At 47.9% G+C, this 27,074-nt stretch overlaps 1 protein-coding gene across 2 annotated transcripts in view; it reads right to left on the bottom strand.

Moving 5' to 3' along the window:
• The window catches only part of SLX9 (SLX9 ribosome biogenesis factor), a 61,247-nt gene extending 36,900 nt beyond the window's left edge, over positions 1-24,347 (bottom strand). The window contains exons 1-2 of one of the 2 annotated variants that reach the window (XM_052792227.1): positions 24,105-24,347; positions 22,213-22,321 (exon numbers count right to left, since the gene is read on the bottom strand). In XM_052792227.1, the coding sequence (XP_052648187.1) occupies positions 22,213-22,321; positions 24,105-24,254 (259 nt within the window). In that variant the 5' untranslated portion in view covers positions 24,255-24,347. Of the gene's footprint in view, positions 1-22,212; positions 22,322-23,829; positions 23,852-24,104 lie in introns of those variants that run through there. The other variant, XM_052792228.1, reaches the window with a different exon arrangement.
• Positions 24,348-27,074: the final 2,727 nt, after the last annotated feature.

The raw sequence follows: 27,074 nt of genomic DNA, 5'->3' as shown, positions 1-27,074 counted from the left end.
TTAAAGTATGTGCACAAATTAGGAGATATGACATCACCTGCAATTGCAAGCCAGGGTTGCAAACACAATGGAAACCCCAAGACGTGACGTGCGCAAGAGATGCAGCCAGCCTAATGCACACTGGTAATAGCCATGGCCAGTCCCCCCCTTCCCATTCGCCCTGTCCAGTGAGCAAGCACTGCTCCTGCCAATCATCAGCAGGAGCTACACACAAAAACCTCGGAGAGCTTTAACAGAAGGCACTTCAAGGACTTGAGTTTGAGCCTTGGTGTTCAGCTTTACCACCAGTAAATAGTACCATTGGGCTAAGAACACACCAGACCTGACCAAAGCTTCACGCAAGCCAATACCACACGTCCAACAGGGCCAGCGATGAATGCCCAAGTATGGAGCTAGTGCATTTAGTACCCCCAATGTATTTTTATTTCAGGGGATCTGACCAGTTGCTTTGAAGCCCATGTGGGTACCAGAAATTCAGAACACCTATGTGCAAGGAGTCCTACAACTTAACTGCCATTTTCCTGAAGGATCTTTGCCCATCGTGAACCCAGCATCTTCTAGTTTAATTTGATTTCTTCCACTCATCTCACTGGAAGAGACTGGGAACAAGTCTCATCTCTCTTCACCTCTGTGGCAATCATATTTTACTAAACTTCATCAGCTCCTCTTTTCTCAGACAGTCATCTTTTCCAAGGAAAAGAGCTCTGATCCATTTATCATTGCTCATATTCCACACCCTTAGCACCAATGCTGAAAAACAGGTCTACAGATAAACACAAATGCTCTGAAAGGACTGCATTTGACTGCAGACACTGTTACGAGCGCATATATCCAGGCTGGCTAATGGCTTTTTCCTTTCAGTTGAGGCATGTGTGCTTTTTCTGCCCCTGTGCTAAAGAAGCTCAGTGAACCCTGGCATCACCTTCTATGCATTCACAGCCATGAGTACTCAGGCAATGCCTATGCACCAGCAGAAAGAAAAGGAGGAGCAAAGTTTCTAGAGACGCTTCCTTACTGCTCCTATCCGAGTTTTCATGAAGTAATTACTCTGAACCTTACTCAGAGCTCATTAGGACCACAGCAAAATTTCCACTAGGTTATTTTAACCGTTGATTAATTCTCCCTTCCTGGCAGATCTCCTTGGATTCTTTAACATGTCTGGTCTCAGGCTCCCCATGGCATGGGTTCATTTCCCCACTCCCAACACTCCATGCATCGACAAGGAAATGAAAAAAGTAATCACATGTCAGAGCTTGCCCTTGATTTTTAAGTCTTTGTGGCAGATTAGTGTAGTGCGCTCCCCCTCCCCATGCAGTCCTATCTATTGCACAACTGTATGTCAAGGAGTTAATCCTACCATCTGCAGCTGTCAGAGCTCTTGCACACTAGGAAACCCAAACACCTAACAGTTTGGCAGCACCAAGGGAACAGAAAGTCCAACCATATCTTCTACCACTGAACAACCATATATTAAATGTAATCATATTAATTTCTTTTACCCGATAGCCTGCTTAGTCAACACACACAAGACAATTTTAGATTTAGACATGGAAAACAGCTGAACAACTCAGCCTGTATAATGCCAGCAGACTTTCATTATTTACATAATCTAAGAATTATTAGCTCGATTCCGGTCACATTTTGATCTGTCGGTTCCAACACCACTTGCATTGTAAGTGGCTTTATAAACTGCTGCACACAGAGAGGACTGCAACGCTAACATAAAGTAGGAAGGAGGGTGAGAATACCTGAGAAAGTGTCCCAAATTGTTTGTGACAGGCATGTATTTGATCTCCAGCCCCCAACTCACCTTTCAGCTTTGCCTACATGCAGTTGGGCAACAACCGACATGCAGGATTGGCAATGCGTAACATTGCTGGAGCCTTGTTACACATTCTTCCCCTCTCCTTATTTTGGGGCACATATAGCAGATTTCAAAACCAGAAAGCATTTGAAGAATAGAGCTAGACAAATAATCGCCTGGAGAAGTACAACACATGAAATCCATGCTACTCTGGTCTGTGATGGGGTGGAGAGATAACTCAATCCCAATCTCAAGCACCTATTGCAGGTTAGCACCTGCTGCACCTGGGTACCCACTCCTGCCCAACATAAGCACAGAGTCCTCCCTGCTCAAAGGGCTGGCAAGCTATGTCCAGACCAGAAACAAGCTGACTTTTTCTTTGCAGAACTATAGATCTGACTACCATTGATAAGTACACACTTCACCACAAGATCAAGACTGGAGGTGCCAAGCAGAAGCCCCTAAAGCACAAAAGTGATCCAGTGTCTGCATGGAGACTGTATGATCATAACAGCCTTTTAAACTTGAAAAGGTGTTACTAATTCCAGCATTCAACATGACACGGTGAACTAATTTTTTTTTTTTTGTGGTAGTGTTGATTACATAGTCCAATGAGCCTAACCCACGAAATAATTCATTCCAGGAGGTGCCCAAGCACCTCAAGTCTCCTTTCCTCCTCATGGGCGCACACACTGCCCCATAAGCAGAACTGGTCCAAACACTGCTTCACTGCCTCTTCCAGCCTCTGTTGTTTCTGGTAGCTGCTGCTTTTGTGCTGTCTCAACTGCTCTTCTGCTTCAGTGGGCAATTTAGAGCTCCCAAAAGCCCTGAGGCACTAATACGATCACTGGCTCTGCCACCTTATGCAACACGTGACACTCCCACAGCATCTTCCCCCTTGGACAGCCCTACATCCACTCCCTGCTCCTCTTCTGCCTGGCTCCAGGGGACACACGGGCACCATCCCACAGCTTTACCAAGCCCCTTGGCAGACCACTGTGATCATTACCTCACTACAGACCTCCTACAGCATTCTTCATCTCCTGCCAAAGCTAGGCTTGACCACTCTGCCAGGGACCCTTTGTCTTTCCAGCAATGATTCTCACACAAGACAATTTCCTTTTTTCACACAAGTCTTAAATTAGAGCAAGCCACTCTACTCCAATATGCCCATTTGGCTCACTTAAATGAAGATGAAATCTTTAAAAAAGAAAAATCAAGATCTGGGCCCCTCTAGGAGAGGCAGCTGCTATTTTTTTTTCTCCATCCCATCACCTCTTCCCCTTTTCTTTATTTGAAACTTCCAGGACAGGATCAGTCACCCATCCTGGAATGACATTCTCCTGCTAGAATCTATTTTAAAACAAGAAAAATTTTAAAATAATGACAGGGCTCCGCCACTTTGTACTTCATGCTCTCTACACTCCTGACAGCAGCACACACAGACAATAACAAGCCTCAGCAAACGGCATGCACTGCTGCACAGCATTTATACCATGTCTGCATTAGCAAAATGGGTACTCTCACCACAGCCCCATCTTTCCCATTGTCCTGGTTTCAGCTGGAATAAAGTTAATTTTCTTCTGAGTAGCTGGTATAGTGCTGTGTTTTGGATTTAGGATGAGAATAATGTCAATAACACAGTGATATTTTAGTTGTTGCTAAGCAGTGTTTATATGAAGTCAGGGACTTTTCAGCTTTTCATACTGCCTTGCCAGCTGAGGCTGGGAGTGCACAAGAAACTGGGAGGGGACACAGCCAGGACAGCTGACACAAACAAGCCAAAGGGGGATTCCATACCATATGACGTCATGCCCAGTATATAAACCGGGGGGGGAGTTGGCCAGGGGGCACCGTGGCTTGGGGATTGGCTGGGCATCAGTCAGCAGGTGATGAGCAATTCTGTTGTGCATCCCTTGTTTTGTATTATTATTATTTGTATTATTAGTAGTAGTATTTACCCTTCCTTTTCTGTCCTATTAAACTGTCTTTATCTCGACCCACGAGTTTTACTTTTTTTTTTCCCCTGATCCTCTCCCTCATCCCACTGGGTGGGGGGGAGGGCGTGAGTGCCTGCATGGTGCTTAGTTGCCAGCTGGGGTTAAACCATGACACCCGTGCAGCAATGAGATCAGCAGCTGCCAGAAGAGAGCTGTTGCAAGAACACCCTTGTCACTAAGAGAAATAACAGTTGGTGGGGAAGGACCAAACCACAGTAGGTGCTTCTCTGACACTCCCTGCTGTCAGTTTTCAGAGCTGCCAGACATTTGGCATTGCCTTGATCTTCTCAGGTCTAGGACTACAGCACCAAACCAGAAAGCCTTGAGACGTACCTGTCTGCTCATCTCTGCTTACCCACGTATCCCCACGCTTACAGGGAAACGTGGTCTGGCATCATTCCTGTAAAGAAAGTGTTCCTGAAATAAAAAAAAACTACACACCCCTTTCCAAGCAGTAGTCTTGCAATACTTAGGCTCACCATGCCCAAAATACACTACTGAGAACACCTGCATCCCCAACAAAATATCATATTAGCTCTCAGGAGAGACTTTCATTGCAAAAGAAGGGCCAGAAAAAGATTGTTGCATATTGCATGGAAGATGCTGGCAAGAAGAGTATTTCTCTGCAGTGAAGAAGACTGCTGGCATGAGCACTGTGCCTGCTAATTTCCTAATATAGACCAAACGGTCAAATGGGTTTAGATCCACACATCATGCGCCTACAGACTCATCACTGATGTCTCACTTGGTGTAAGACTGAGTTTAATCTTTTTACCCTATTGACAGGACATTAATTTTTACCTAATGGACCAAGAGCTGCCAAACGCTATTAGACATTTCTCTGGCTTTGTTCAGCTTTCCTTTCCTGATGAGGGCCTTCCCATTAGTCCTGCCTTCACTGAGGTGTTGCAACAAAGACATGAAGAAATGCCAGCTTCCCAGTGGATCCCAAACAGAGAGCCGCAAAGCACAATCTGGACTTCTCCAGGAGGTGGGACTGATCCAAGCTATGGCACCAGGAACAACATCTGCCAGCATCCAGAAGGCTGTTCCACTTCACCAGTTTGCGGGCTTGGATATTGCCACCCTAAAAAATAACGTAGAACAGAAAGTAGAAGACAAGTACACCCTGCTGTGCTAGAGCCCCCACCCATGTGAGGAACACACGGCACCTACCAAGTCCTGAGGAACCTGCAGCTATGTGTCCCTTTGAGTGGACGTGTGCCCCTTCGGGTAGGGGAGAGGAAGATACGGAAATCTGCAGGATGTAATGTGAAAACACCCAACACATTCTGGTAATGAGAGAAAGGTGTCCTGTCTCCCCCTGCCAATCCTCACACGTGCTCCACCATCCTAGGCCAAGGAGCTTCAGCAAAGGTTCTCAAGACACAAAACCTATTTGCACATCTCTTGAAATATTAATTTTCTTCTAGTTAATGAAGTTTTGCTTCCACTGAGAACCTTGCAAAATCAGAGCTATCTGTTAGAAACCAATGGCTGATACTGCTAAAACTGAAAAATCCATTTTTCCTGCTATTCCAGCTGCCTTGAACTAGCTCATGTCCCCCGGAGAGGTCAACAGTGTGCAAAGTATTGCTTAATAAGATGTGCACTGGAGACGTTTGCTCCTAGCCAGGATTTCTACACAGCTCTTTCTGAAACCAGAAACACACTAGCTGCAAAGTCAAACAGCGCTACAGCCGCCTTCTATGAATGTTACATAATAAATAATGCATTTAACTACTGTGATGTTGGGTTCCAAATCCCAGCCTCACTTAGCCTTTAAAGACTGTGCCATAATTATTTATAGTATTTATATTACAGAGAAAGCGGGGGGGGGGGCGTACTATCAGATCTCATTTAAAAATTACTTTCAGATGAAGCAAGTTTGGTTTTTTAACATTTTCTTCAGGCAGAAAAAGGTGGCAGCAGCAGCTGGGGTACAGCAAACAAATCAATAGATGCATATGGACATATAGGTCAAGTAAGAATTAGGCTGAGCGAAAAACAAGTTAGCTGTGAAACATTCCTTTGGCTGCTTTTCCACATGCGGTGCTAGCCGTTTGTGGTTTAATCTTAGAGAAGCTCCGTCTCATTTGAGCCTGCAACACTTACAAGCTTCCAAGAAGCAAGTTTTTACTATAATTGCTCTGTTTCTTTACACTGACTAACATCTTCATACAACCATCGCTGTTTTATACACTTATTGCACTAGGAAAAACTGAAGGAGGAACTGGAAAATTTTGTTCTGTCCCCTGCAGAGCAGAAAATTATAATTCAAAAATATAGAACTGACCTAGAAAAAGGAAGAGTTATTCTGCTGCCCTCTAATGAGCACATCTAACATCTGAAAAAGAGCACTCTCAAAGAGACATGTTCTGTTCAGCCACAGGCACGTCCTCTCCTGCTACAGAGCTGTCAGCAATGCAGTCACAGCTGGAGCAAGGCAGCACCTCCTACACAGCAAAGACTGGCAGAAGAAACAGCCGGATGGGCCCGAGACCTATTCTGTACTTTGCTGAGCTTAGACTAGAGTATATGGCTGTGTCCTGTTCTGTCCCCGTTCCTTCGCCAAATAGAGAGAGGAGGGGAGCTTCCTAATTCTGACCTTCAGGACACAAGCAAGTTAATCTATCAGCTCACCTCTGCAGCTTCCATGAGGACGATCCTCCCTCTAAAGACACCCCCAAAGTACATTTGCTTCATTCACCTTCTATGCCCCTTCCTTGGGTCTGTCTGGCTGCTATTCACACGTTAGATCTCTTCATTCAACCTAGCAAAGAAATTACTGTAACCTCATGATATGGAGTTAGACCATATGCTTCACTGCCACAGAGGGCCACGATGTTGTTACAGGTATACAGGTACAACACAAACATGGAAGAATAACTTTCTTAACTTAATCTGTGAGTGTTAATGAAAAGCAAAGGAATTCAGTTCTCATGCAAGGGTCTCTGGATCTCCACAATGCTCAGAAGACATTCAGTTGATAAAAGCAGTAAGGAAGGCAGAGGAACAGCCACAGAGCAACAGTTCTACCTGGTACTGAATTTAATCTCAACTTTTACTGAGCTATGGTAATGTGGTGGGTTGACCTTGGCCAGCTGCCAGACACCCACCCAGTCGCTCCCTCACTCCCCCTCCTCAACAGGACAAGGCCAGAAAATAAGATTAAAAGTTTATGGGCCAAGGTAAACAACAGGGAGATCAGTCACCAATTACCATCACAGGCAAAACAGACTCGACCTGGGGAAAAGTAATTTAATGTAGTGCCAATTAAAATAGAATCAGGTGGTGAGAAACAAAGACAGACACTAAAACACGTTCCCCCACCCACTGCCCTTCTCCCCAGGCTCACTCCTTCATTTCTGACTCCTCTAACTCTTCCCCTAAGCAGTGCAGGGGGACAGGGAATGGCATTACAGTCAGTCCATCACAACTCCTCTCTGCCACTCCTTCCTCCTCACACTTGCCCACTATGGTCCTCTCCACAGGCTGCTCCGGTGACTGGAGCACCTCCTCTCCTCCTTCTCTGACTCTGATGTTCACAGGGCTGTTTCTCACTTTTTTTTTCCTACTTCCCTGCCTGCCCAGCATTTTTACCCCTTCTTAACTATATGTTTTCCCAGAAGCACCACCACTGTGACCAATGGGCTCAGCTGTGGCTGCAGCGGTTGCACTGGAGCTGTCTGGACCCAGCTGTGCCCAGAACAGGGCAGCCCCAGCCTCTCCCCCTGCTACCAAAACCTTGCCAGTTACACCGACTACAGGTAAACAGGCCAACACCCTCTATTTTGGAGGAAGAAAAGACAGACATGAAGAAGTTATAATAACCCCATATAAACGGTATCAACACATTTGTATGCTATTTCCATAAATAAAAGCCACTCGGGTACAGGCACTAAAGCAACAAGCGTGCCTGCAGCTGCAGAGGAGTATACGTAAGCCCAACCCTGGGGTCACAAATCACTGGCATGAATCAAAAGCAATACCCAGAAGCTTCACTGAGAAAAAGATGAAAGTGCCACTGAACGAAGCAACTTAAATTCAAAATCGTGATTTCTGTCAGCAGAATTCCTGCAGTCCGGAACAGCCTTCCCCTACCTCCCTGTCGACAGGCGCACCAGGTTATTTCAACACAAAGCACACTGCAAAGTAACCACTGCATGTATAGACACAGCCTGTTCCCGTCACAGCCAGGAATGTCCTACCCATGCTGAAGAAGCCCATTCCCAGTTACATAAGAACACTCGGTGACCTGAATTTACAAATAATCTTTATTTTGAAAGGAAGGAGAAGAAAACAGAGGTAATTAAAACCAAATTTAATAAGCCATGTAGCTAGGAAATGCAACAGAAGCAAATCAGCCCAGAGCATGCACATGCACAGCCACATTAGACATGAATGTCAAGGATACCTGCAGAAGCCAAAATTCTTTAAGCAGACCTATTGATTTTCTGCGTGTCCTCCACACACAGTCAAACACATAGCACCAGTGGGCCAGGAAACAAGTCTGTGTGCCCCATTTTCCCTTGGATGTCCTGCCAGGGATGCTCTGAAACACCATGTTTCATTGCAATTTGTTAACAATATCACCAAATACAATGCTTTCAAGAGTACCAGCTGACAGTTAGTCCTTGCTTGAACATCTGCTTGATAGCCTATTCTTCTCCCGCAGGATCAATTTTCTGTGGTTAGCTTCATGGCATATTTGCAACACTGCTGGTTTGATCTAAACTTGTCCAACTTACCATTTCAAACAACCCAGAATATTTCAGTAGACACTGCATTTAATCCTTGCATAGTCTTGTTTCCCGCATTTAGCTTAGACAATGTCCATTGAGATTTACAGTGTTAAAAACTCCATTAAAAAAAACAACAAAAAAAACCCACAAGCCAAACTACTTACTTCCTTTCTATAAGCCACTTGACTAAAAAGCTAAACCCAAATTATGTGCCATTACCAGTTATGCCACATAAGAGCATCAGTAATGCCACTTTTGAAGCACTGAAGTGGGCAAACAGACCTTCAGATGGTGCACACATTTTTATCCAAGTGTAAAGAAAACCTTTGTCTGTAAATTGCTTACAAAGACTCTTTGAATACCTCTGTATCCCAAGGATCCCCTGTGCAGAATGGCTCTCAGCACAGGAGCCAGCACTACATACTATTTGTTAAGTGTGCATTGCTATCAGTGGTGGCCTGAGAGGAGACAGCTCTGGGCGAGTATCATGTTTTCCCATAATTATAACCTATGGGCCATTAGTACTGTAACTGAAGGATTACAGATTATCTGTGCCCCTATTAACAGACTGTATAATTTAAAAAAAACAAAACAAAACAAAACCTCAGGCAAGCTAGACCTGCTACTATTCCAATAAAGGATAACTTACATAGAATACTACTATAGATCCCACTTAGTCTGAATTATAGACATCGACTCTTGGGAGATCTACCATTAAAGACAGAGCCTGCAATTCAGATAAGACCCACAGTAGCAGGGCAGAGACTTATGTCTCGGTAAATCAGAAATCTGATTTATGTAGATGACAATCTTAGCGTAGAAGTCCTTGGAAAAAACACCCAAGCAAAATAACCTCTCTTACATGGGCATTTCCCAGGAGTATTAGCAAAGGAAAAAGGAGGCTGACTTATTCCTGCACCTCAAAAGCCTGTCAAGGCAAGTCAGAAGGTGCAACCCAGAAGAAGGAGACCTCTCATCTCATCCACGCTTTACCAGCATCTACCAATTTTCTAAATAGAGCATCTATTAAATATTAAACTCCCAGGATGCGTATTTCAGAAATACATTCAACAGCTTGACACAACTCCATACCGATGCTGGTGACAAAGGAAGGGCTCTGACTTCCAGAGCTGTCAATCTGCCCTCTCCACAAGCACTTCTTCATCCCTCTTGGGATTCAGTTTCTGAATTCACGCAGCATTAAACTGTTCCTCTCATGCCCCATGAGAGGTTTTCATTATCAGGACTCATGCTGGATGGTATCTTTGCTGCCAGTGCAGAACTGTGCCTCCTCTCTCTCTTTGTAGCATTTATAATTTTATAACTCGATTATGCCAAAGCTGTAACATTAGAACAGCAAAGGCATGGATTTCAGTTCATAACCCTCTTTTGTAACACTGCAGCTTCAGCGCTCTCCTAAACAGGGCTCATCTATTTTTGTGTAAGTAAGGATGTCTGACCATTTTAAACTGATTTAGCAGGAGAATACCAGGCTAGGTTAGTATCCTTTTAAAGCTTCGGGAATCATAATCACACAGAGCAAGACACAGCACGACATGTAATCTGCCATGCCCAGTCACACCTGACTGGGAATGCAAGGAGGTACACTGGCCCCAAATTCAGCAAGCCCTTCAGTGGCACAAGGGAATGACACATTTGACCTAAAAAGCACATGCTTGAGCATCCAGCTTTTACAAAGGACGGAGGAAGGCTTTGCAAAAGCACAGAGCAGCAACTCAGAAGCCTCACCAAAGGAGTCCCCAATCCCTTACTGAGCCCCACCCTCCTCCTCAGCCACCCAGCTTCAACACAGCCCACAAAGCGGCACATAAAGGCTGCTCCGGGGCAGGCATGTACCTTCCATCATCACTAGCGGTGAACATTACACAGAAGGCACAGCCACAGGAACCAACCATAATAAGAAATTACAGGGATCTGACACGTTGTTCAAACTCCTAAGACTCATTTCAGGCTCTTCCCACTACTGACAGCCTCCTCTCCCTGGAGCAGACTGCAAACATCTTGGCAGAATCGGGCACTCTGGAAAATGTTACGGTGTTTGTGTAGTGCTCGGTATCCATGACCACTAGCTAGTTGGAGGATTTTTTTTTTCTTTTTTTAAATGTTAATTTTAAGAACAAGGACTTAGCCACAGCCAGAGGGAGGGGAAGAAAAAAAAGTTAATTACTTTCATAAATATTAACACAACTGATTCCCATAATCTGGCAGAAGGCACTCACAACATGGAAATGGTCTATCTCCAGAAGGGAAGTGAAAGCACTCGAAGCAGTGCAAGTTTCAGACACTCATTTAGCTCTTTTCATTTAATTGCACTGACACTAATTATAAAGTGGAGTTTCATACAGCTGTTCTCACAGCTGGCACCACACTGCACAGACAATAAAATGCTAAACTAATCTTAGGCAGTGTGGATTTTTACTTTTTGAAAAATTATTTTTATTTAAGGCACCATTGTCTTTAGCTTTCAGTAGGATTCCCACTCCAAATTCTCCCAGAAGCTACCCACAGCAGGTCACTGTCCTCCATTTCAAGCAGTCCCCGCAGCTGTTCACCTCTGCTGGAGAACTAGGTCAACTTGACTCTTGAAGCAAGGTCCCACTGATTTTCATCCTTTGGATCGAAGCAAGAGAAGAGCCCTCTGACTTCGAGGCGAGTTGTTGCAACCCACAGTCTTCTGTCCGAGGTGCCCTGTACACTGAGGTCATCTGACCTCACTGGAGAGGCTTCCCATACACAAACCGCTATCAGAGCTCCTCTCAAACACCATGCAGTTTTATAACGGCCTGTTATAAAACACTCAGACACCAAAACTACCCTTACAAGGTGATCTGGTGTTGTCAAGGTAAGAGCAGCTCCTAATGATGCAGTCAAAAAAAACAAATAAATTTCAGCCAAAAAGCAAGGAAGAAGGAACATGCGGTAAACTGCTACCTAGAGCAATTTAACCAGATATGGTAAATTGCCACCTGTCACCTTATCAAACGACCAGGGTAGCTATACTGGAGGCAGCCTTGCTCTGCCAGTCAGCTCTTCACCTGCTCTCTCCTTTCTACTTCAAGCCATGGCATGGACTCCTTACGGGAACTCCGATCCATAGTCAAAAGCAGCCTGCCAGTAGCCCTAAGCCTGAAATAAAAGTATTTTCAGCTACCATCAAGTCTGTAAACATATTAATAAAGTGGTATACTGGGTTATCAAAAGTTAACAGCACTCCTTCTCCAGGACGTTCAAGTTTTCTGCTTGCTGCTATGCAAGAAAAGAACTGGGCTCCCCCCTGCTCCATGCCTGTCAGTGCTCAGCTGGGACCGAGGACCTCCTAGCAGGGTCGGTCTCCTCCCACTCAGTAGCACCAGTTCAGGCGCTGCGGTGTGTCACACCAGTCAGGGTACAGTGACGGACAGGGTTAGTTACAGCTCAGCTCAAGGCATGGAAGTGAGCAATGCTTTTTGGACTGCGCTTCTGCAAACAGGCAGAGGAACTGCTCCCCCAGTTAATGTAATAAAGACACATACAGTATCCTTCATAGCCATTTCTGGATGCCAAGTTATTAACCTTGGGGCTTGGGAGAGAGGTAAAGAGTATCATTTTGCCTGTTTAATCCCTGCCCAGCATTTCCCCTTTCCTGGGAATTTTTCCTTTCTTGCAAATTCTTTTATTGGAGGTTTCAAGCACTTTTATACACGATGTCAGAGAAAACACCAGCTTATGGAGGGAAGTTTGCAGTTTGACCTGAAACCTGCATGTTCCAGTCCTGGGACACATCCTTGACCTGTGCAGGTTACACAAAGGACACTGACACCTTGCAGAAGGTACGTGGGTGGGGAGAGGCAGGCAAAGGAGTGGTGTGCAGCCCACGCCTGCCCTGGGAGAAAGTCCTCAAGGCCGAAGGTGGCTGCGCTTTGACTATTCGTGTCTGCTGGGTAGCTGAAGATACAGTGGAGGTAAGAATACAAAAGAGAAACAAAGAACTGCCAAAAAGGTTGCTGGCCTTCCTGAGCCTTTCTCCCCAGGCCCCTCGAGCCTGCACAGGGAAGGGGAGCTGGTCTCTACCCAAGGCTGGATGCCCACTGGCATGTGTCATTCTCAGCCTGTTGGGGCAAAAGGCAAGGGATACTGCAGAGCTACTCTGTGTGCCCCGAGACTGCAAAAAGCAGCAGCCGCTATCACCTGCATCAGGGGCAGCAGATGAGCGGGACAGGCTGGAAGCACAACTTCAAGTGATCAAGGCTGAGCTTTATCCAAGCTGCAGTAGCTGAAGGCTCCTTTGATGGAGCTTAGGTGCCCTGTTTTAAAGCCATGTTGATATCCAGTCCCCACCCATGAAAGCGAGAAATCCCAGCTCAAATGCCATTCAAACAGCCGCTCCTCCTAGGGCAGCATCCACGTGCCAAGTAGAGATTTTCAAAGATGGTCAAATCATTTCAGTGCAACACCACCAAGGGGATCGCCAACAGGCTACCTCTGACACCAGCTTAAGGGAGAGCATTTCAATGCTCCCAAAATTCACACAGACCAAAGCCTGGGCAGCTAATACCAAAGACAGATGGAGCAGGAATATCTTGTCATTTTGGACTAGCACAGCACATTGCATTTTACACACACATTGGAGATGCTACAGCTACTCCTCACAGGCCACTCACTGTTATGCTCAGTTTGAGGAGCAAACCATTTTCACCCCTTTCCATCTGAAGAGCGTTACAGTGGGGAACAGCTTGAAAAAGGCACTCTGCACAAAACAAACACAAGACAGGTGTGACAGCTGCCAGCACAGAATTATACGCTGAAGCAAAGTGACAGCAGCAGAATCGTGAAGATCCAGCAGCTTTCCACACCAGGGACATGGCAAATGACCAACACAAGCAGATTTAAAAATATCCCAAACGCGCATTAAGAAAAAGCACCAAAGGCTTAAAACTGTTACTCAGAAAGGATGCATTCATTAAAACAAGCAGGATTAAATTTTTTTTTTAATCCTTCAATTGCTAAACGCTCCAACATGCCAAAAGAAAAAAAACAAACAACAAAAACCCCAAACAAACAGAAAACCTCCAGCTTCACAAGGCCAAGCACTGCACAATACCCAGGAAGGCACAGCTGAAGGGGGGTACATGACATGACAGGCAGCACGCTGTACGGGAGGTGAAGGAAAGCCTCAAAATGCATGCAATGGGAAGGCTGCCGACATCTCCAGCCTGTTCTTACCGATTCACGTCACCAAAAATCTACCTAAAGAAGGTGCACAGCGCTAGGATTAGACACAGCAGGAGGACAGACTAGCACCATGGTCTGCAGAGTAACACAGCAAACATCTTCCCAACAGAAGTGTCGTGGTTTAACCCCAGCCAGCAATTAACCACCATGCAGCCGCTCACTCACTCCCCCCCCACCCAGTGGGATGGAGGAGAAAATCGGGAAAAAAGAAGCAAAACCCACGGGTTGAGATAAGAACGGTTTAATAGGACAGAAAAGAAGAAACTAATAATGATAATGATAACACTAATAAAATGACAACAGCAATAATAAAAGAATTGGAATGTACAAATGATGCACGGTGCAATTGCTCACCACCCGCCGACCGACACCCAGCTAGTCCCCGAGCAGCGATTCCCTGCCCCCACTTCCCAGTTCCTATACTGGATGGGACGTCCCATGGTATGGAATACCCTGTTGGCCACTTTGGGTCAGGTGCCCTGGCTGTGTCCTGTGCCAACTTCTTGTGCCCCTCCAGCCTTCTCGCTGGCTGGGCATGAGAAGCTGAAAAATCCTTGACATGAGTCTAAACACTACTTGGTAACAACTGAAAACATCAGTGTTATCAACATTCTTCACATACTGAACTCAAAACATAGCACTGTACCAGCTACTAGGAAGACAGTTAACTCTATCCCAGCTGAAACTAGGACAAGAAGCAACCTGCTCCTACGAACAGCACAACTCTAGGATTCGCACAGAAGCATTTCATGGAGAAACATGATCAGGGGTGAGGACAGAAGAGGAAGAACCGCAATATTTAAAGGCCACAAACAAGCAGAATCCAACGAACAGACAGGAATAAATTACAGGACACAAAGATTTGCATCCTGTCAGAGCTCCTGAAGAGTAATGGAGGACTGGCCACAGCTGCAATTCTGCAAGCAATGCAACAGTGGATCCACTGCAATGGTAACCATGAGTCCAGACACTGCAGGAACAGCAATGCTGGAAGAGGAGAGGTCTTACATTGATTCTGGCACATCACCCATTAAAAAAACCAAACAAACAGCAAGCAAACATGTCACATGAAGTTAGTGTATGGTCCCATGGCAGGACCACGATGCCAACCAACCACAGCTTTTCTGCTTCTCATTTGAGGCTACAAAAGGAGAACAGAATTGGACAAGCAGCTGCAGAGCCCAAGGAGAAGGAAGCAGATACGTGACAGACAGTAAATCTGGAACACCAGAGCAGAAGCTGAGGTGCAGACCAGAACAGCAGTCAGTGACTCTGCAGAGGGAGGTTTGGTAACAAACAGAACTCACAGAGTATCTACAAAAGGGGAAAAACAAGGCTGTACACAGCCTGCAGACTCCAGCAATTCCAAGCTGTCAGGTTCCTGCTTGGCCTGATTTTGTTCTCTCCTGTCTCCACATTTCTTCAGGAGGAAAAGGGACTTCCTTCTTTGTCAGATGCTCAGTAATTTCATTCCTCTGCTCCCCTCTGTGCCACTGACAGAGGAACCCATCCTGCAAGACAGTCCTGGTCACCAGAGGACGAAGACTCTCCAGATACAAAGGGAAAGTCAGATACTACAGCATGCACGCCTGAAACTCCCCTATAGCTTTGCATCACGTTGTGCAGATCTGGGCTTCAGCAACAGCAAGGCCCAGCATAACCTCTGTTCAGGCTAATGTCCTCTGTCACTCTGTACCCCCCACCTCAATATAGAATCATAGACTCACAGAGTGGTTTGGGTTGGAAAAGACTTTCAAAAATCATCTAGTTCAACCCTGCGTTCATCTTTCACTAGATCAGGTTGCTGAAAACCCTGTCCAACCTGACCTTGAACACTTCCAATGACAGGGCATCCACAGCTTCTCTGGGCAACCTGTTCCACTGTCTCACCACCCTCATCGTAAAAAAATGTCATCTTTATGTCCAGTCTAAACCTACCTTCTGGTAGACCTTATGGTCTCCTTAAGGACCCTTAACTGGTCCAGGACCAGTGGCAGCAAATGGTTTTAATCCATGTTTCACATTTTCCTGGCTCACCAGTGGCACAGGAAGAGCTAGAGCAATCTGCAGCAAAAGCTACTCTTGCCACAACCTCAGAAATCAAGGTGACAAGCTAAGGTTTTGCAAGCAGTTCTGAAGTGGTAGCACTTGCTGCCATTGCGCTTTTGCTTTCTCAACAACACATCTTGTCATAGTTCCCTTCTGGAGAAGCTGAAAATAAAGCAGGAAGCTGCCAGTCCAGTTGTTCATATCATTCCACAACTGGTTCATCATCCACTCCAAAAAAAGAGACATTCCCAGGCAACTGGTTTGCCAGAGCCACATTTGAACAGGCCCTTGCTTCAAACACTGAGGAAGGAAAGCTAAAGAAAAAAAAAAAAAAAAAAAAGAGCAGCAACCCTACCATACAACAGTAGGACAGGCCATTATTTTTTACTTAGTTGGAAACATTTAATTCCCATGCTACAGAGGCTCACCCAGATGAGATTTATTCACTCACACTAGTAACAGAGGTCCTTGCATGGATTAGATTATGGCAAAGCATTTGATTTACATTACATCAGTGGCTAAGTAAACTACACTGATAGGAAGCAATCATTCAGCAAGCAACTTGCTCATGGACTTAACACCAGTGTTCACAGTGATGTTGCTGGATTTTGTTACCTATGAGCATGGGGAAATCATCTGGAATCTGGTGTTAAGATGAGCTAATGATTAAAGACAAGAAGCAGAGCAGGAGAGAGTAGTTGCAGCAGGTCTGCTTCACAGTACGACATGGCTGAGAGCTCCCTGTATTAAAATACTTTCCATTTTAGACCACTAGCTTTCTACCGTCACACATGCAAGACTCACCTAAAATGAATTCCATTTTGGTGACATTTTTTATTACAGTTCCACCCTTTCCTTCTCATGCCACAAGAATGACTGATGCCAGAACAGCCTAAGCTGAACCTCACACCAATCACAACAAGCACGCTGAATCAGCCTTGTAGCTAAGGGAAGCAACGAGACCATTACCATGAGAGTAGCAGATACTTCAACAGGGCACCCTGCCTCCACCAGATGCACCAGGAATGCTCAGAAAACCTCAGAAAAACAGGGCTTTCAGTTGGTAAGAACCAACACCACCAGTTTATCCTCCCAAAACAAGGGGCCTCTTTCCATTTCCTTTCAGCCCCAGCACCTACCTGCATGGGCACACACAACCACTCGTGTCAACTGAGATGCTAACCCTGCTATAGATGCTGAACTTTCCAACTTGTGTATCGTGCTCCTCCCTGTTCCCTCAGAATAACCACAGCCAAAAGAGCAGCAAAAGCTGGTCACTTAAATTGAGGAAAACTAAGGGGAAAAAAAGTAGAGACAGAGGTCTCATCTCTCATCGGTGGCTACAGGCAATACCCCCCGAGCCCCAGCATGACGATGGCTTAGTTTCCTACACGATTGCATCCCTCTGGCTCCAGCACATCAAAGCAGGTCTTCCAGATGAAGGTTTTCATCACATGGAAGTAACACCATGCTCTGCTGTTGTTTAGTTAGCCCCTAGCACATCACACAGCCCCACGGTCACGGTGCAGGCCTTCCTCTTGCCCCAGCTGTCCCACACTGCCCTGGTGGCAGCCCATGTCCCCTCCCTGCACATCCCGGTGGCCTGAGCCACCACACAGCCCTCTGGCTGCCTCTCTGCACTGCACACAGGGACCTCATTGGATTTAGGACCACCACCCCAGGGCAGGGGAAGCCTGCCTCCAGTCCTGTTGCAACACTACAAGCCATTTCTAGACCTCCATATCCCTCCCTTTTTCCACCTAAGACCCAGCAAGAGCAGAACCACCATGTTCCACCTATGCAACCCAAACCAGACGAGTTCTTGCATTAAGAAACCCTGACAGCTCCCTCCACCAATCTGTGCAGCCCCTTTCTGAACCCACAGAAACATACAGCACTCATATCATGCATGGATGCAGAGCCCAGAGCTGAATTCGCCATGTGAGACACAAAATGTCTTGTTCAGGTGCGTGTCTACCATCTGCTCTTGCCACTGCTTCTTCCAGGTTTGTAGTGGAAGAGACAGCAGTCACACCCACACTCCCTCACCATGCAGTTTCCAGGCTTCCACCACACCCTGCCTTGCTGCCTTCCCCCAGCTGAAGAGCCCAGGGCTTTTGCTTTAGGAATGATTAAACAGGCACCCCAGGCCTCTGAGCAGCCTTGCTGCCTTTCTCTGAACCTTTGCTGGTCTGCTACATTTTTCTGAGACGAGAGGACCAGGGCCACACATAGCATCAAATAGTTGCATGCACCATGGATTTATTTATGGAGCATAACAACGCTCTCCAGGTCACTCTCTTTTCCTCCTACTTCCCAACAGCCGATTTGCTTTTTTGACCAGTGTTGAGCTCCAAGCTGACATCTTCTAAAATCTAACCCCATTTCAAGCTCTTCCTCAGACTAGATTTTAATTGGAAGAGACCAGACCTGTAGAATGAAGCACAGTGTAAAAATTCAGTACACAGGGGGTATTTTTCATTTGCCACTATCAGCTGATTTTGCAGGTACTCCAAATAATTCAGTGAATTCAAAATGTCACCTCTCTGCCTCCTGCCCAAGCTGCCCTGACTGTCTTTGTTAGAACCCCACAGTTCAGGCAGCCTTTCCCCCCACTGCACCCAAGGCCCACACAAGGCCCACACTTACACATCTCCCCACACTCCCATCCTTCTGAAGGCTGCTTTGAATGAAGACAGGGCAACTTGAAACCTGCCTTAGGAACTAGGAACATGAGGAGAAGGCAGTCATCTTCTCTGACAACAAAGCTGAACACAAACCCTGAGAAAAAAGTCTGTCCAGGCCAGGCTGGGAGAGAGAAAGGAACTACACAAGCGTGTCAAACAGGCAGAGGATGGACAAAGCGGGGAACCAGAAAGTACATCCTAGGCATAGAAGGCAGAGAGGGAGGCCAAGGAACCCAAGAGAAGTAGCCAGCTAAAGATGCGCCATCATAGTCATCTACTCATCCCAGTTAGAAAAGGACAATGAAACAAGACAGAGAGGAAAGGGAGCTCCACAACCCTCCAAGTCTTCCAGGCAGCCCCACAGGAGCAGGCCTGGCTGGCTCTTCCCCCTACACCACCACCTCATACTGATCTAGGAACAACTGCTCCCCCTGCACCATACTCTGAGGAGACCAGGCTTTCCAGGTCCCTTCCGCTGATCCAGCCAGCCACTATCCCCTCTTAAACAGTGAGGGGGTGTGCTGACAGGTGGAGCTGCAAGCCAACATCACCACCTCTTCTTCCTCACTTTTCCGGCAACAAGCAATCTCTCAACCCCGCATATCCTTCTGGGCCAGCTCCACATCTGACAGTTTCAGAATTAGCAGAGAGCACTCCAGCTTACATAGCTTTGGTGCTCGGGCTCTGTCAAGACAAAAGTTGGGTCCCCCAGTTCAAGCACAAAGCCAAAACGCGCAAGCCCAAGTGGAGAAAAGAACAGAGGCAGAACAGTAGTAGGAAGGGCAAACGTTTTACCTGGAAACGTCTTATGCAGATACCTTCAACCAAGCTGCAATGCCATGGAAGCACAGCCATGGAGTGAGATGGTGGCTTCCGGGGAACTACACCTCCAAAAGAAGAGGGATGCAGGGTGTAAGGAAGAACGATAACAGAGCCAAAACCCGTAGCTGCCAGCTGGGCTTGGTAACCCAGCAGAGTGTTTTCTGCCAGGTCCAAGCCTTGTAACGGATCCCTTGTTTCACTCATGCCCTGCAGGCCTCTCTAAGCCCACACTGAAGTCTTCCTGGCTGATCCTAAAGTGTCACAGCACAAGGCCAGATCGTAACACAAAACACAGAGATACCAGCAATCTTAGATAATGTGATAATCTTAGGTAATGCGAGGCACACGTGCACGCGCACACAGGGAGGACAACTACACCAGCTTTCTCAACTGCTACATGGCATCCTTGACAGAAAAAAAAAATCTTCTTCAGCTATGAAAAGCACAGGAGAGAGAGAGAGTAAGCCTACCTACAGTCTGCCCACTTGACCTTCTTAGAGCTTGAAAAGCAAGTGGGAGAGAAACACTTTTTTGTCTTGCTATTAAATCTTAAAATAACAATGTGTAGGAGAATCCTACCCTCCTGCCCTGTGCACTGAGCTAAGGGGGGATGGGAGGAAGGGAGAGGGGGCGGGGTTGGAGTCAAGTTGAATTTCCTGCTGAACAGGCTCCCAGCTGACCAGAGAACCCAGGAGACAGAGCAGGTCTGCCTAGAATTTCTTTTCTAACTCCAGGGTTTCTGCCATTGTATGCACAGCCTAGTTACAGTTCACTGAATTAACACAAAAAAAATGAATTGATTTCCATAATGAAAAAGCTTCCACATGGCTCCAGAGTGATACAAGAAAGGGCACAGCAGCTTGGGAAGATTTAAAAAAAAAAATAAAAAATCACTTTTTGCCTCATGGAATTGCAGTTTTGAGCCCCCAAATGAACAGCTATTTTTAGCTGATCATCTGGAAAGCGCGAGGGAGCACAAAGCATTCAGGTCAGCATCACTGTCTGCAGGAAGCCAGCATGCAGCCTCAAGAGAGGGTTAAACATAGGCAAGCACCGCACATCTGCATCATCAGCACTGCACAGGGACCAGCAGCATAGGTCTATTTATAAACCACACATGTACAGCTGTAGCCTGCAATGAAAGACTAGGATTGCAGGCTGTCAGCCTTCAACAACATGCTGTCTAATTTAATTAAAGAGATTGCTATGCTTACACGCACACACACATGCACACATGGCCTTTTCCCAGGAGAGTTACGAACAATGAGCTCAGTGTTTTGAGAACAATACATTTCACAAAGGTTTCTGTGCAGAGGGCAAGCATCTCCAGTAAATGTGTCTTCACACAACCTTCCCGCTCCCTCACTCTGTGACCAAATGTGACTGATGGGCTATGGCTGCTACCGCTCACCACTGCTCAGGTAACCACTGATATACAGAACGAACTGCTTATTGCTTAATGATTGTCTCTCTGTAACTTTACATACCAAGGACTGGTGTTTGTCAAGGATTAAGCCTGTTAGAGACTGGTACTTGGGAGTGATGAGCAAGAAGGAACCATGAGCGATCACAAAACTTAATTAAATGTTTGATGAATTTACGATCTTGTTAAGAAGGCACAAGTAGAGGCCTTGCTTGAATAGATAGGGCCGGAAAAGATAACAACTCCTGCCTTTGTTCTTGTCCTTGTAGATAATTTAGCTTAAACTATCCATATGGTTCTATACTACTAATGCAAACTTCGATAATAAGAGCACTAACAAGCACTGATGTATCAAAACATGTAAAGGACCATACTGCGCAGAATCACCTGAGGAGGGTCAAATAGCGGACAAGTGAGGAAGACTATGGAAGACAACCAGAGGACTCCTGAAGACCACCAGAGACCTTCAATGCGCCTGTGTAAAAGACATTTACATATGCTAATAGTTTCCCGGAAAACTAATGAATATGTATAACAATTCTCAGAAATCTAGTGAATATGTATGTAGAACATGTACTTAACCTGCACAATTAAACCCAACGGTATGCATGATAGGTGGAGCGATCCGATGCGCTGCCAATAAAGAATACCTACTTAATAGTTAATCAAACTATTGTGTTAGTTTCTTTGAATCACCACTATCCCTCAGGTGGTTACTGGGTTGGTTTGTAGCCCTGGACATGAAAACAAAGTTACTGTAACAGTATTAATCTGCATAGGGAGAAGAAATTAATTTAGTTTGCAAACAAGGTATTTGGGTGTCACACGCATCTTCTGCACCAGGACAGACTGCTGTGCCATCAGTTTCCATTTAGAGAGGTGAAACCCCGTTTCAGATACAAAGCTCTGCCTGCCACTAAGCAGCTAGGGGGAGCATTTCCTCGTTGTGGGACTAGAAAACAAACGCCTCTGTCAGCCCCTCCCTGTTCCCCCTCACGCCCCATACTCCCTGGTGAGCTGGACTCTCCTGCCCAGGAGTCTTTGAGCCAGGGCAGGGACCTAGCAACAGCAAAGGACAGGAGGAGACAGCTGGCTGCAACCAGGCTGCCGGGGATAAAGCACTGTTGAGGCACAACAAGCAACTTGCTTACAAAATATATGGGTACAAATGGCAGCTGCTGGTGGGGGCTCCAGCTGCACAGCACAGCCCAGCAGCTGTCAGGTAGCCTGAAGCTAGTTTCCCACCGAAGGAGCACTAAGCACATACATGCCTCTCTGCCTCCTCTAGCCCCAAACAGAAACCACTTTTGAAAGCCCCTGCAGGAGGAACACGGGAAGCTGTGTTTGGGTTCAATTCTCCTGGGCTTGTTCCGACAGCCACCGCAAATACAGTCCCCAGTGTCTTTGCTCACAACCTAACGTGGCGCTCATTCAAAATACAACAACAAACCTGTTCTGGAGGAGATGATACTTCTGGAGTCCAAGTCGAGCTTCCTTACTAGAGTACCAGGGTCAATCTCCAGCCCCGAGAAGACATCAGAAGACGGGAAGTCCCAGTCCTTATCCAAAAGGAACATTAAGCAGGAGTCAGTACAAACACCATCAGGCAATGTTCATTTAAAAAAAAAAAATTAAACCCAGCACCAGCCAGACGGGAGCAGGGTGCACACTCCAGCGGCAGCCTGCAGGTGCCTCTCCTGAGCAGGCAGGGTTAGGTAAGTCACCCCACTGGCCTGGCCCCCCCAGGCTCTTCCACCCAGAAGGAATTTTCACAAAGTCACATTTTGGACTGTTCTATTCCTAACAGACTTCTACCTCAACCCAACCTTGCCTCACTCAAGTGAATTCAGGTATTACTCCTAGGAGAACTGTGAATGGTGTCCTTAGGAAAAGCCAGATTTATTACAGGTACATAACAATACAGATAAGCAACAAATGAGCACATTAGGGGCTAAATCCTAAATCGATGGATGTTAAGCAGATTCAGTGACTACTAGCAACTTACTAAATCTTCAGCATCTATTTCCTTTAAGCATGCAACACCCTAAGTTCTAAGCTTTGCAGTAGCTTCTCTGGTTGGCTTAGAAGAACTTATTATGTTAGCCAGCAGTATCTCCCAGCACCGACACATAACTTCATACTGGTATAAAACCAGCATATATGGCACAGCCTATTCCCCCCTCCGCACAAGGAAGGGTAGGCATATAAAAACCATTTACTGCTGTTCTGTGTCCTTGCTGTGAGGGGGCTGGGGGAGACACCCAGCTTTAACCTGAACTACGTATTAATAAGACAGCTGGTGAAACCAGAAACAGTCTAAATCTCCTAAACGACTGCGTGTAAACTGACAGCTCATTTCCACCTGTCCTAACTTGAAATAGAAAAGAACGACTGCCAAACGAGCCAGTTACTGCTCTGCTCCCAACACTTGCTGACAACAATCCCCACTACTGCATCCAAGTTACCCCACCAAGATGCAGTGCAGGCACCCTCTCCCCCCAGCATTGGTAGCAGCACTGGTGCCTGTCACCGCCACCTCCCTAAGCAGGCTCTCCTCTCTGCATCCTAAAGGCCTGGGGATGCTGTGGCGCCTGCCGTAGCATGGCTGCCATAGCTGTGGTGGCAGCCATAGCTGCCACTATGTGGCAGTTCCATCATGGTGGCCGATGGTTTGGAGCAGCAATAGCCACCACCAAAGGAGCACGCCGGGACTCCCGGGGTGCACCGGCAGGACCTCACACTGGAGTGCCGAAGGTCCAGGCTCCCTCATTTTGCCTCCCCGCCGGCCCTGACGAGCCGTGCCCTTGCGGGCACACTCCCGTGGAGATACGCGGCCTGAGAGACAAGGAGCAGCGGCCCAGTAAGGGGTGCCACACCGAGCTCAGGGCCGCGAGAACCGCAACGAGGGCAGAACAGGCCTTTCCTCAGCAGGACGGGGAGGCCGGCCGGCCTTCAGGACGCCACGTCACCCCACCTCCTGCCCCTCGCAGATACTGTCGGCTTCGCCGCGCCCAGGACCGAGGGGTGTCCTCAGGCCCCGCCAAGGCCCTGCGCCCGCGACGCCCACCGCCTGGGACTCCGCGGCGTCCCAAGAGCTGGGCAGACCGCGCAGGGCTGGGACCGCCCAGGGACCGAGCACCGACCCTCGACGCTGGCGGCGCAGGCGGAGGGGGTGAGGGGTGGGGGGGTGTCACCGCCTCAGCCGCCGCCGCCAGCCCCGCCCCGCCCCCGCCGTGCGTCGCGTCCCCCCGCCCGCCCCCTGACCGCCGCCGCCCGCGCGCGGGAGGCGGAGCCTCGCTGGCCCCACGTGACGCCGCCCCGCTCCCCGCCCGCCTCCGCTACCTTGCCGGCCGCTGCGATCCAGCCGCCCGCGCCGGGGTCGGGGCCGGGGCCGGGGCCGGGGCCGGGCTGGGGGAGCGGCGGCGCATCCCGGGCGGGCCAGGGCCGGGGGGCGGCGCGGTGGAGCCACGGACGCTTGGCCTTCCCAACCATGGCGGGCGGTGCGGCGCGGCGGAAGGGGGCGGGCCGGCCGGCATGTGCCGCGCCTCTCCCGCCCCGGGGCCGGCCCTGCCGGCTGGCACCGACGGCTGCCGGGAGGGCGGTGTCAGCGGGGAGCGCCGCCCCCGGCGGGGTTGGGGCCCCCGGGGACACCACCACCCCTCCCCCCCGCGACGGGCAGAGCCTGGGAAGCACTTCCGCGGCTGTTATCTCTGAAGCGTAATGGTGGCGTCTTGAACGCCAGCGTTCTGCCGCCCATCGCTTTGATGGGCAGCCCGGGGCTTAATGGCCTTCAGGCTGGCAGGGGGACAGGCAGCCTGCTGAAGGTGGCTCCTGGAAAGAGCCCGAGGGTGTTCTTTAGGTGTCCTTAGGTTAAACCCAGAGACTGCAACACAGTTAAAAGCCTGGCCTAAGCCCCTGGAAGAGCTGAGGCATCTCACTAGCACTAGCCAGAGACCAGGATGCCACGGTAGGACAGAAAACTGAAGTCAAACTCCCTGCCAGAAATTATTTCCATAGTCACAACAGCAGAAAATACCTCACGAGCCCCCGTGGAGCCTGAGCATGTGTTTGATGGTGCAGTCGTGGACCCAGGTGGAGACCCCCAACAAACAGCCTCAGCCCTAGCTGTACCTTTCCACACACACAAGGGGGTGAAATGCAAAGCTGCTTCTCCCCCCCAGGTGAATGAAAAGCTCCAGCCTTGAGAACCACAGTACTTTTGCTCTTAAAAAGCACCGATGGGTGCTCTGTGGTTAATGCGTCTTAGTTTTCCAGCTGGCCTTTCTTTGCCCTCCCCATCCCTCTCTGAGCTGTATTTCCCAGAGCCTGATGGTGGGGAGCAGCCCCAGGGACTCACATTGCACCCCCCCTTGATTCAGAGTTACTCTGGGGAGCGTTTTTCCACTGTTCTTTTGAAAACTCAAAAAATAAAAAATAATAAAATACAAAAAATACAATGACAAATGTTGCATTCACTGGTAACTGGTTGCTTAAAGCAAGGCAAACTTCTTGCCACATACTTCTCTACGCCGACTGAAGTTCCTTTTTCCTTTTCCCCAGGTCCCTTGTTCAGCCCTGGCTTGCAGACAGATGAGCAAGGACGTGTCAGAGGATGAGAAGGGCGAGGCCGGGGGAAGCCAAGCTGCTCCCAGCAGGAAGGCCAGCATCGATGAGTCCATCACCTGGGCGGCAGCTGCTGCCAGCCGACCAAGGGGTTGATGAGCATGGATCAGCGTGGGCAGCACAGGAATGCGAGGCAAGCCATGCCACGCAAGTGCGTGGTTGGTGATCCCTCTCGTGGGTATCAAGGACATGGGGAAATGCAGGGAGAGGTCCATGGGAAGGTGATGCTGCTTGGAAAGATGCCACATCCTGTTTAGGCACCTGCTCACAATCAAGCGTACCCCTATACAAATACTAGAAGGTTGAAAATAAAAAATATCTCTGAGGATGGAGATCCCACAGCCTCCCCAAATCCCTGCTCCCATTGTGCCATTCATTCAGCCAGAGTATGGCAGTGGCTGAGACACACCAGAGAAGATTTAATGTTCATCAGGGATAGAAAATAACACCAGGAAAAGTTCCATTACCCTGCTGTAGGCTGGGTGATCATCATTTAGGAGCAAAACACCAAAATGACATCTCTGATCACCGAAATCAATGACCCCAGGGAGTAACTGCTCCGAGTGCCCAGCTGGATGCCCTGCTCTCCACCCCGGCTGCTCAAGAGCATCCTGCAAAAACCACAACTGTCCCACAGTCACTGGCAGGGGCAACACAATCCACTCTAGTAAAAATAAAAAGGGGAACTAATAAAAATAAAGATGGTTAGAAGAAAATAGGAAAAGGAATGTTTAACAGCTTAAAATGTGTACAGTCAGGTTGGGGAGCATACATGCTACGACTAAGCATGTATGTGTCTCCAAAAGATGCTCACCCCCTTCTCTTGCAGCAGGCTTAAACAGCAGCAAGGAGAAACAAAATGTAGAAACAAAAAGACATCCTCTAAAAAATGGACATTGTTCCCACACTGGGAAGTATCAAAGATTAAAACCTCAAGCAAGTGAACCCCACACCAAAAGAGCATGGGTTTTGCTGGCTGCAGGGCATAGCGAGCAGGCGAGATTGGACACCAGCATCCTAATGCTGCCAGCTCCAGCCCTGGTTTGCTTCTGCTTGGACATCTTGTCCTGTGTGCAGTTGTGAAAGCACGGACACAGCGTAAGAGTAACTACTCATTGGCTAATACAGGTAGTAAATAGCCGGGCTAGCACTGATATGCTGGAAGTGGAGGACACACGTGTCAAGTGTCCCCTGGGAATTGCTAGGAACAGTGCTTTGCTGTGGATGACCACTCAAAGCCAAAGCTGCAAGAGGGCATGAGGAACAGCTCGGGAGGAACTGGGAGTACACCAGCAAGCTTCAGCTTTGGGCTACAAGGACCCATGGTATACTCGCTCTGCTCCTGCTGCTCCAGCTCAGGAGGCTCCCAGCTCCCCCACCCCCTTCCCTTGACCTTTTATCAGTGGGAGCAGAGCGGTTTGACAAACCCAGCAAAATAATTGAAGACAAAAGAGCAGCCCAATAAGGGCTTTATGCAATACAAAAGGAAAAATTATGACAGCTCATCTTACTCGAGCACACTTCCTTCCCTCAGATCTGCAACCGGCAATGCTGGCAGGAAGCCCCCACCAGTTTTCCCAGCTTCATCCACCCTGGCCCACCTGTTCCAGGGTTGGGGGCTGCTCTGCAGTGTCCAGCTGCAGCCACCCAGGCTTTCCGAGCAAGCTGGGTTGGGCACCCCAGCTCCCA

Source organism: Harpia harpyja, chromosome 7, assembly GCF_026419915.1.
Source record: "Harpia harpyja isolate bHarHar1 chromosome 7, bHarHar1 primary haplotype, whole genome shotgun sequence".
In the NCBI taxonomy this organism is placed as follows: Eukaryota; Metazoa; Chordata; class Aves; order Accipitriformes; family Accipitridae; genus Harpia; species Harpia harpyja.
This window is presented reverse-complemented; position numbering and strand designations above follow the sequence as displayed.